At 35.7% G+C, this 11,526-nt stretch overlaps 1 protein-coding gene across 11 annotated transcripts in view; it reads right to left on the bottom strand.

Moving 5' to 3' along the window:
• Nucleotides 1-486: 486 nt before the first annotated feature.
• The window catches only part of CPEB3 (cytoplasmic polyadenylation element binding protein 3), a 92,769-nt gene continuing 81,729 nt past the window's right edge, over nt 487-11,526 (bottom strand). For all 11 annotated transcript variants that reach the window (XM_061349010.1, XM_061349011.1, XM_061349009.1 and 8 more), the window contains 2 exons: nt 8,976-9,157; nt 487-6,230 (listed from right to left, as the gene is read on the bottom strand). In XM_061349010.1, coding sequence (XP_061204994.1) covers nt 6,003-6,230; nt 8,976-9,157 — 410 coding nt within the window. In that variant the 3' untranslated portion in view covers nt 487-6,002. The remainder of the gene's footprint in view (nt 6,231-8,975; nt 9,158-11,526) is intronic.

Below are 11,526 nucleotides of genomic sequence, written 5' to 3'. Positions count from 1 at the left end.
GAACAGCTGTAACATTGAGCTTTGTCTCCTATACTGAAACTAGGAACCATTAGAAACCAGTGCTGCAGTGCTTTTTTCTTTAGCTGCTCAGTCTAATCTGTAGCCTGCAGCCATTGCTGAACTGCTAATAAAAAAGTACAGGCTAAGTTAGCCAGCAATTGTTTGTTAAATTCAGAGAAAGTAATGTAACAGCTCCTTTTGTTCAAGGCACATGATGCTGTATTCGGTGGGGAAAACCACTCTCAGAAACATTTCTACAGTATATATTTTTGTATTTACCTTCGGCTTAGCATAATGAACGCTTTTCATTTTAGAAAACTTAAGTGGCCCATATACTTGTATTCTAAAATAACTAGAAAAGACAGTGTGCATGTAAGGTGTGCATTTGCTTAACCTAATTTGTGTGCATTTGCTTAACCTTGTTCACATTCCCATAAGGCATATCCCAAGATTTCCTTAGCATGTGCAAAGGATGACAAATATCAGTACTTCATACAACTATATTTAATAAGTTATTACAGAAAAAAATAAAGTCCAAACTACAAAGTTTAAGCAGTTGTAAGCAATAGCAGCATTGAGCTCCATGTTTAGTCACAGTACTGCAGTTCCATACAAGCATTAGTCCAAGCCAAAAAGGAAGAAGCCTTGTTAGAGTTACTAGCAAAAACAATCTAAGAGAACATGTAATAAAAGATACAGTACATTTAAAATTAGTTGAAAAACAAGTACAGAGATCTTAGCTGTGAATGCTCTAAAAGTTATGTCCATTATTTTGACAGTAAAATTACAAATATCTAATACTTTATACCCCAACAGAACTACGTCCAGGAAAAAAAAGAAAATAAAACAAAAAAAAAAGCCCAAATTACCTCCTGTTAGCAACCTGGTTTTCTACTTACTGCTAAACATTTGCTCCTGAAAATTTAAGTGTGCCAGAGTTGTGTGACCAATGTGATTTCTGACCAGCTACCCATTTGGGGTATAGAGTAGTCACTAACATGAATATAAAATACTCTGTGGTATGATAGAACACTATAGCAGCAGAGATTAAGAAGTTTGGTTTAAAAAAAAGAAAGGAAGGCAGGAAAAGAAAAAGGGGTTAGCTGACATCATACAAACTAGCATAAAAGCAACTACGTACAAGCCAGGTTAAACAAAAGAGACATTTCTACAAATCTGTGACTAATCTTTCACTCATACCTTGCAAGTAGAGATGTCACAATACTGAAATAGTAACATGGGAGCTTTTCCCACTTAAGCGCCTTTTTTTTTCTTTTTTTTTTCTTTTTTCTTTTTTTTTAACTACTCTAACAGATAGTGAAATCAGCAAAGTTATTTGCTAACTGCAGAGTTGCAATACAATTTGTTTTAGCCCATGCCTTGCTAGCAGGCTATAAAATACAAGCATGTAGGCAGAAATATAAGCATAAACTTTGTACCACTTAGCAGGAATTTTTTATTCCCTTTTCATTCCTTAATCTCCTTTGTTTGCAATTTGTGTACATTCCAACCAGTAGTACCTAATTTGAGTCTAAATTTTACTTCACTATTTGATCTAGTCTATACATTACTTACAGAACTGAACACACAGAGGATACACAATAGACCAACTCTGGACACATTTCCGCAAGTTACAGATGAGCCACTCTAACACTCTAGCATATGTTGGTCTAAAAGGTCATCGATAACTTGTCCAAGTAATTGTTTTTGTCTAGAGAAAGTCATTGTATGCCCTGTTTACGCAACACCAGTTTTAGTCTGGATTGTTCAAGGTGCCAGAACAGAGAGTTGCTGGCTTCAGGAAGGGGTTTCTGCTGGCTGCATAGGGAAACAAAGGTGATGGAAATGGAAGTGAAGTGAAAGGTGTTTCCATACTGGCATACTTGGTGTTGCCAGCACAAAAGAAAAATAAAGGACGAAGACACAAGAGAGGCAGAGAAGAACGGAGAAAGACAAAGAAGCTGAACAGATGTTCAGAAGTGGTGGCAATATGGGTTACTGCATTGCTACCAGGGAATGGCCATACTATATTTTGCATTAAGTGGGCAGCTACCGACAGGATGTGGTAACTTCCTTAGAAAATGATGTGGGTAACTACAGCCTGCTCCATGCTGCCACCGATAAACATACGCAGGAACAGAGTTGTGCAGGAAAGGGTCAATTCAATAAGTAACACGGTGGCAAAATACAATGAAGAATATATATTTTAGGAGGTTCAATCTAAGACTATTGAAAAAAGAGTCTATCAAGTTCATGACAAGAAAAGAAATGGAGCATTATGCTGAATGGGCAGGGTCAAAACCCCGTTGTTTCAATAGATTTAGTTCCTTATAACGGCAATAGTATTTCATCAACACTGGTGGTGTATAAATCTAGACAGCGAACTGGTACTGTGACATCCCTATTATCTCCCTAAATCATTTTGATAAAGGAAAAGGCTTTTCAAAATATCACGTTTTTTCTGCTTCATTCTGTCATTTTATTGCCCAATTCTTTGTTACAATTTTCCAATCACTTTACATAACCAACCATTTTCATCATTGCCACACTATTGTAAACCACATCAGCAAGTTAATACATAAAGCTTTGCATTTCAAAAAACTAGACACTTTAGTAACAATATTACAAAGATTTTAGCTTCAAAAATAACTGAAAATGAAAAAAATAAACTTTTAAAGAATTAGCATCATAAAATTAATTTATTCCAAGTAAAAATACAAAATAATATTAATGACATTGACCAGATATGAAAGTCTCTCCCAGAAACAACTATATTAATGGTTGAGAAAGCACTCCTTAAAGAAAATACGAAATAAAAATGAAAAATATGTAAATATGTTTAATTTTTTTCTTAGCAAAAAATCTTTCTAAAAATAACAATGAAAATTTGTCTCAGTACAAAGGCTACATTACTATTGAAAAAATACCAGCATGAAGAAAAGGTACATATTTGACAGTAGAAAAATGATTTTAGTGAATCACAATGTCTAAAGTCTGCAATGAAAATAAATCTGCAATAAAGATTTATGCCATTTTTCTTTTCATTTTTCTTTTTTTTTTATACAAACAGTACAAACAGTATTGCACATAACAACAAATAGTCGAGGTTAGGTTAGCCTTCAAAAAAATCGACTAGTTCAAGTCTCACATCAGAAAAGGCCACAATAGGACCTGTTGTACCCAGGGGCTTCTTAGTCAAGTTGCAGTTCAGAACTCCGTATTTTAAAAAATAACTTTTTTTTGAAGGACCCTCTTTTAATATAACATATTAACAACTCGGGGGCACATTCATTTACAAAAGAAAAGGGAGCATGTCATAATTTAATAAACTAAAAAAAGTTCTCTTTAAAAAAATACAAACAGAAGAACTCTCACAATTCTGGTCAGTCGTGCATAATCACACTTGATTATAAATATACAAATTAAGGGAAAATAGTTTTTCACCTTCTATTCACAACTTTCAGCACCAAATGGAGTTTGTGTTTACACCTGTTCTTTATGATAATTTCGTTTAGATTTAATCCAACATTATGGTATATTCTACATTTTCCAGCTTCTCTCTCTCTCTCTTTCTCTCTGGGGGTATTTTTCTACATGAAAGAGGGGAATTTCTTCAAAAAGGTTTAGTTCTTTCACATAATTAGGTAGATTTCTGTAGGTTAGCTATGATCTTTAATATTACAGTTATAAAGCTCTAACTTCTTCATTTTCAAAAAAACTCAAATAAGCATGAAAAAAATAAAGTTACCCATCTGTTAAATCATTTTTCTTGCAGAATTAAATTAATATATATTTTTCTGAATAAACTTACTTAGAAAATATCATTTTCTTTCCTATATTTCAAAATTGAGGTATTGCAAAAGATCATGTCAGTCAGAAAGCATGCCTTTTTCTTTAAAAAAAAAATCATCAGCCGACTGTTGAAAACTGTCTAGATACAAAAAGTAGTGCATAACAAAATGTCTTGTACAGATGAAAAAAAAAAACCAACAGAAAAGACACCTGGGCTGGGAAAAGCAATATCACAAAACCGCCCAGAAGTAACTTCAAAAGGGATAATTATAATAAGCATTTTAAACCAGTAAAAAACTATTTTTTCTTTTTTTTTCTTTTTTTTTTTCCAAAAACAGAAAAAATCCTTTCAAAGCCAATACTCGCAACTAAACATTGGGAAAAACAATTACTAAATTAGACACAAACAAGGACATCACAACAAACAAAACCCAGAACATATAAATCTACTATGCGGTGTCATATCCAGTCAGATTGTCCCCAGAACTGCAAAACCAAAGGAGGAAAAAGAAAATAATAGTGTACACATTCTCACAATCATTAGTAGATACCAAGTGTGTTTGTAGTTTTATGCTATCTGCAGCCCCATAGTTCATGCTAAAAAAATGTCCACTGTGTTAGCAGGTCTTAATTGTGTTCAAGCTTCACAGGATACATCCAGGGATTAGAGAGAGAACGCCACATCCACAGAGCAGACATCTCATGTTACTTTTATATGCAGACATTTCTTTAGCACCACTTTGTTTCCTAACTTTCTTAAATGTGCCTAGTTTATTAGTTTGACAGACTATATAATCGGTAGTGTATGTACGCTAGCATGAGCTCTTTGGTTTTCTGGACAAGGTCTGCAGCTACGTAAATGATGCAAGCATTAGGAGAGAGATTGTAACTAAGAGCTCATTTCTGTTTATGTACCTGTTATGAACTGTCAAAAACGTGTTAATGTTGGATACAGAGGCTTTAACAGTTAAGTCTGATCACAGTACTAGACATAATCACTTTACTATATAAAATAAATTGCACGATATATAACAGAGCACCGCAAAGTACTTCATCTACCATCCACAAATTTGTTTTAAGAATATCCTACAGCTAGTTTTATATTGGTTGTAATATAGGTCATTCTGTAATGGGCTGATCCTAATTTCAGAAGCATTACATTTACTGAGGCATGCCTTCCTCCAGTCAGTAATCAATTCGTTTTGTTACTGAGCATTTTGTAGCCTACGTAAATTCATAATTTGTGCATTGTGGGCAGGTTTTACATTAGACATATATAAAATTTATTGCATGCAGCAACCTGATTAAGTAAACATGCAGTCAAAAAATATTGACCTTCCTTGGAAGCTTTTCTGTATGCTATACTGATCTCCTTTCAGCAGCCATCACTATTTTAATCACATATTCTTTTTTTAATTGATACCCTAGCCTGAATAGAGTATTATGGTATTAGTAATACCATTTTAATAGCAGCAAAAGCTATTGCAGCATACATTTACATAACACTAAAAGACCTAACAAAAAAAAAAAAACAAAACAAAAACAAAACCCCCAACAAAACAAAAACAAACAAACAAAAAACCCTCAGCAAAACAAAAGAAAAAAGTCTGATCCAGCTTATGAGGTATCATCCTTACAAGTCAAAATGGAGAGCAACTAAAGGCTTATTTTCTTTAAGGGTTATTACTATTCTAAATGACCCAAACTAATGATTGCTGAATATCTGTTTAAGTTTTTGCTACATCTGCCACCTACTTGTGAATATTACCTTTGGTAAGTCATCTGCTAGGGGCAAGTCTAAATTTCTGAAAATAAGTGCATGCTCCAGTTTAAAAATAAAAATAATTATAATAAAAAAAAAATCTTCATCATATACACATCAGCCCAGTGAAGGCTGATGAGAATGGCAGTCTACATAATGTCACTAGTGACAAGTCTTGTGTAGGAAATTAAGGTACCAAGCAGATGTTTGTGTGAATCAAAGTGCAAAATCAGTACAGTTACACTCTGCCGGTTTGTATTATACTGGACACTGAGTTCAGTAATGTGACTGTAAATAATAATAATAGTAATAGTAATAAAAAGACCCATATCTTCATTAAAGTCGCGGACGAATGCACAGATTTCCAGAACACTAAGCCCTGAGGCAGCGCTCTTTTTTCACACAATTTTATCTACTCCAGTACTTGTTGCTGGGGGAGGCCTGGGGTTCAGCTCCAGCGGAACGGGACGTGGCGGGGCCGGTCACCTCCCTCCTTTACCAGTGGTTTGTGGAACTCACGCCCAGCACGAGAGTGTATGCTTGCCCAGCAGTATTCACAGTAATACTGCAAACAGGTAACGTTGGCACAAAAGAATGGAGCAAATTTTCCACCACAGCGAGTGCCCTGGCATTCATCACACATCTGATCATCCAGCACGTATGGCTTCACTTCCACCTGCACCAGGAAGAAGAAGAGCTGTCAGAAGATTACAGGGTTTTGCTAAGTGTGAAAAGAAGGAATGGTATTTTAATTCGTTTGACTTCTTTGACATCAGTTGAAGGTTTTCAGCTGATGCTGGATTAACCCAAAGGCTTTGATAGTTAAATTTTCATACCACTTTACTTGTAAGAAAACCTCAAGAAAGAAGGATGTGTTTTGGTAACCATTCAACATTTCTTGGAAAATTTAGGTATGCGAAAGTACTAAGATGGAAGTACAGTAAAAATAGCATCTCTAAAGATTTTGCTGCTGTCTAAGAAACCTCAAGGAATGTGAATACAGTTGTTACGGGGGCAGGGTGTGAGAGAGCAGCATTTAAGGAAGAAAAATGGTAAAGAACAAAATTACACTTCTAAAGTTCAGCTGTCTGGTGAGTTTCAGAGGCTTTTTCCAGAGAGTGTTTAGGGGGCTTTTTCCTCCCCCCCCTTTTTTTTCCTTCTTATGAACTGCACAATTTGGGACAAGACTAATAAATGAAGATTCAATTTAAACAAGATTAAATGCATTTGTATTAAATACTCTGTCTTATGCTGACAAAAATCCATCTGTGGCATTGCCACCAATTACAGGTAGACTGGAGAGCTGCTGACTTTTGTCCTACACTCAGTTGTAAACAACTTAGGACTGGAATTTTTCTTGTTTTTAAAGTGCTTGTGCCAAACCCAGCAGTATTCTGATACTTGACTCAGCATTTGAAATAGAACTGTTACAGAACTTGACAACATATGAGTTCTCTCCTATGTGCCTCCTCCTAAGAATCAAGCCTACACATTCAAATTGAGCATTTATTCATTCTGGGGAAATCATTAGTTTATGCATGTGTAATTCTTATGCTATTAAGGAAAAACAGATATTAACTTGAAAAACAAGAAACATATTATACAAAAAAAATCTTTATGCTGAATTTTACTTCAGCATATCCTGAGCACATTTCAGTAAATGTAACTCATTTGAAGTAAAGCTTATAGAGGGAATTCTATTTCTTGCCTATGGAACAGCTAGAATCACTACTTCATTTTATTTTATGTTATTATATGTTACTTTACATTATTTTATTTTAATTTTTGTTACATTACACTATACCGCTAGTGCTGCTTGGAGCAAGTCTGAGTAATTGCCATTTTGCATATCAGATGCCATACCACTAAAATTAGAAGCATCACATAAAGTAAGACAGCACTGTCTCAACTGAAATTGGAAGAAGGCTGGTCCAATGTCCAGCACATCTCTGGATCCCCACCTATTCACATTTCCAAAGCATGAATTGTGAAGGTCTGAAATAGATTCTCTTTCTCACACCTTTTCTTGGATTAGTTACTAGTGACACGATTTTAAGAAAGTATGCTGTACAGCTCAGGGTTTTCGATCTATTGGATTTAAAAACTAATATTTAAGGACTGCTTAAGGGATTTTATACTTCTTCACACTCACAGATAAACAGTTTTCAATATAGATAAAAAGATAACGAAACATAAATTATCAATCAGGAACTGGGAAAAGTACCGATGGATGGAAAAAAACCTACCAGCTAGGATCATTTGTGGCTCTACCCTAAAGCTTAGAAAAACCCCTAAGTTTTTAAGCATGGCTGATATATAAATCTCAAAGGGTTCAACACCGTGATTAAGATTCCAAAATTAATCTTCTTAGTCTCTCTGTAATTTTTTTCAGAATCCAACAGACGAGAAATACTTCAGAACAGCCTTGTCTTAGTTACAGTCGTGATGTAGAGCAGCACCATAGAAAACAGTTTGAGGACTTAAAAGTCATGATTTTTAAAGAGAAAGTAAAAATAGCTTGGACTTTACAGCTGTGTGATTTTATCTGTACACTGCACATAACAGACATAGCCAATACCTGCCGATATTATTTCTTAAGAGTTTTCTATCAGATTAAGCAGAAAACAAGCCACCCCTATTGTACAAATCCATAGCAGCAGTGCATGCTGTGTGTTCTTTGAGTAATTCTAAATGCTGAGTTCCCCAAATCATAGGTGCTATTTGTACAAGTAATCGAGAGATGAAGAAAGAAGGTCTAATGGAAAAAAGTATCTTGGAAATTGAGAGTTTTCTTCTAATGTCTTCAATTCAGATTTCAGTAAATAATTTCACTTGGTACTTGAAAAGCCCTTTAGAAACCAGGATTTCATACTGAACAATCCCTTCTTATTTCCTCCCCTTTTACCTATCAAGCATCTCTTAGCATTTGGGTTTGGTTAAATAATTCTCAAGACTTTTGAGGTCAGCATTACCTATTATATGTATGATAAAGGTGTGATTTAGGCACCTTTAGTCTAGATGTTCATTGTTGAGAAAAAATGTTGCCTAATAATAGCAGAAGTGCCAGAAGCTAGGTAAGCAGCTATTAAGTAAAAGCTGTTGAGGCACAGTCCACAAACATCCAAAGGAGGAGGAAGAAAAGCTGGGAAATTCTATGGGATTTCACCTTCAGAATTCAAAACAAAATGAGAATAAATGAGCTTACAACCAAATATTTTCTGGCTTTAGGGCTCAGTGTTATTTCAGATGGTTCATTTTTTCACTCTGCTTTAGCTGCTTAAATAAGCTTCTAAGTAATTAGCAAATGTCATCTGAAGAACAGAGGTTAGTGTTCTCCAACACAATATTAATGTAAAGATGTTTTTCATTTCTGTACAGTTTTGTGAGTAGCAACCATTCTGTTCCATGCTAGTTTACTTACCCGTTTATCAATGTCATTATGTTGGAGCTGGACAAAGCGAGCGCTGATAGCAGCAATATAGCTCTGCTGATTGGAGAAAGCCACTCTCCCAGCACCTTTTGGATACTTCAGCTCTGGGTCTGTATCAATGCCAGCATAGCAGACACCTCCATATAAACGGTCCATAATCATTGCCAATTCGACTGCAAGAAGTCAAGTGTTAAATAGTGTAGATTTAACATAAATAATAGTATTGCATTTGCTTTGCTGCATAAAAAAACCCACCAAACACTGTTTGTCTTAGCTACTTGTCTTTCAAAATCTGAAACAGCAAATCCAAACCCTGGTTCTAAAAGAATGAACCAATCCTACACAAACTACAGTAAAATATAAAAGCAAAAAGCAGAATCTGTGAAAAGAAACTTGGTATGACTGAAGTGCAGGGAAAAAAAATGCAGAGTTACTTTGTTAAAGTAAGTATCAGGTCAACTGTTTTAGAATTTATCATATTGTAAATTAAAACTCTGGTATCTGGGATTAGATATTCAGGATGTCCCCAAGCTTCAGCCAGGCTTGTTAATGCTAGTTTACATATAAGATCACTTAAAGATATTCCTGTATTTAGAACCTGGTACATTGCCCTAGCTAAGACTGAAAAGACATTAGGGAAGTGTTTTACATTTGCAACAAAAAGCAAGCCTACATTTTAGGTGCAATTTAGTATTTTTGAGAACATTAACTTGATGGTGGATCTTTTAAAAGGGTTTGGTGCTTTTTCTTAAGAGTAACTCCAAAGAAGTTATAAATATAATTCAGAAAATAAGACAGGCTGAATGCATGGCTGAGGAAACATACAGGAGGAAAAGTTAAGGGAAAAAACTGAAGAAGTGGAGAAGAGGCAGGTAAACTATGCCAAGACGTGTGATCGCCATACCAAGTTCTCTGTAAAATTTGACAGGCAAATTTGTCAGATGGATGAGGGACAGACCCTCACAAAGCAAAGACCTGGCTGGGACCTGTACAGGCTCTGCCAAGTCAGCCTTATGCCAGTGTGTGAAAACACTTTCAGTAGCAAGTAAAAATTGAGCTATCAGAGATAAAATGAAAAGGATATACTAAATATTGAAATCCTTGCAGTTCTCACAGAATTCTCACTAGTTCACTATATATAGAATAGAGACAGTTTTTAAATAGAGTACGTATGTGTGTTTGTATAAATGTGTGTGTCACATTAAGGGAAGAACATATGCTCATTTGTCCATCTGCAACAAGCAAACAAATGGTCTAACTCATTCTACCAAACTAGGTAATATTCTTGCTCTAACCAGGAAGGGAAAACTATCAGCATAATGTAGTGACTAGTAGATTCTTCTACTTTCTAATGAGTTGGAATCATACTTTAGGTAGTGATCTCAAAAAGTGACAGGATGGAATAAACATCAGGAACATTTAAACACCTGGTAGTTCCGGTAAGTCACTCTTGCCAATAGACAAAGACTATACATGATTCCAGGGCAAGGAAACCATGTAGTCCTCAGACATCTTAGGAAAAACTTCTGTGTCAGGTCTTTAAAGTTGCAAACAAGAAAAACTGGAAACCATTTGTCTGATTTGGAGAAGTTAACTAAAGACATCATTTATCAAATATAATGCATTTCAAATGTAATCTATGATGGGCCAAATGAAATACAGTTTTATAAAGACTATAATTAGAAATGAACTAATGTTTAATTGCTACTATTTACATAATTACTGTCTTATAATTATGCCTTATTTTAACATGGTGAAGAAAGTGAAGGCTGCCAAGAAACCTGGGCTTGGAGAAATCTTACTGACAGCAATGGCTGGGGGACCTTGTGCACAGCTTTCCAAAAGGATCTGAATTAGGAGAAACATCAAGTGAGCAGCTGAAGTTCTAGTGGGGTGAAAAGTGGCTAACAAAGGAAAGAGGGCTACTGGCAAATCCAATCCAGAAGTCTTTCTTCCAGACAATGACTGAGGGGCCTTGTCTATTACAGACCTGGAAAAATAGGATTAGAGAGGATGAAAAAGAGAAACCATGTGGCTGACTTGGAGTGAGGATGGAGAGGGACTACTAACATCTGTCAGCTGCCAAAAGATGGAGCTAGGAGAAATGTTTCCACTTGCTCCATGACCTTGTCATTGGCTCACCAAGAATATAAAGGTTAGAAGAGTGTTGGGAGCAGTACTGAAAAGGGGCCTTCAAAACAAACTGGGGGCTGCCAGGACATCTGGACTGGGATAAATCTTTCCTATGGCCAAAAGCTAAGGGGTCTTGTCTATGGCTCTGCAAATAAAAGTGAATAAAAAAAGTTAAGGGTGAAGAAAAAAAGATACAGAAAAAGAACTACATCAGGAGTGGGTCTGGAAAGTGGTCTTCAGAAGAGTGGGGCCATCAAGAGGCAGGGGCTGGGAGAAATTTTTCTCTGGGAAGTGGCTGAGAGGCCTTACCTGTAGCTCCAAGGGAAAATTAGGCTTAGGGTTGAATAAAAGGGAAAAAGAAATCATACAGCTGCCATTGGAACTGGATTGGAATGGGGCTAGGAGAAGT

Source organism: Neopsephotus bourkii, unplaced genomic scaffold, assembly GCF_033783945.1.
Source record: "Neopsephotus bourkii isolate Nb327-2 ecotype Australia unplaced genomic scaffold, CSIRO-AGI_Nbou_v1 NB_379, whole genome shotgun sequence".
Classification (NCBI taxonomy): Eukaryota; Metazoa; Chordata; class Aves; order Psittaciformes; family Psittacidae; genus Neopsephotus; species Neopsephotus bourkii.
Note: the sequence above shows the minus strand (reverse complement) of the source record. Positions and strands in the feature narration are given on the sequence as shown.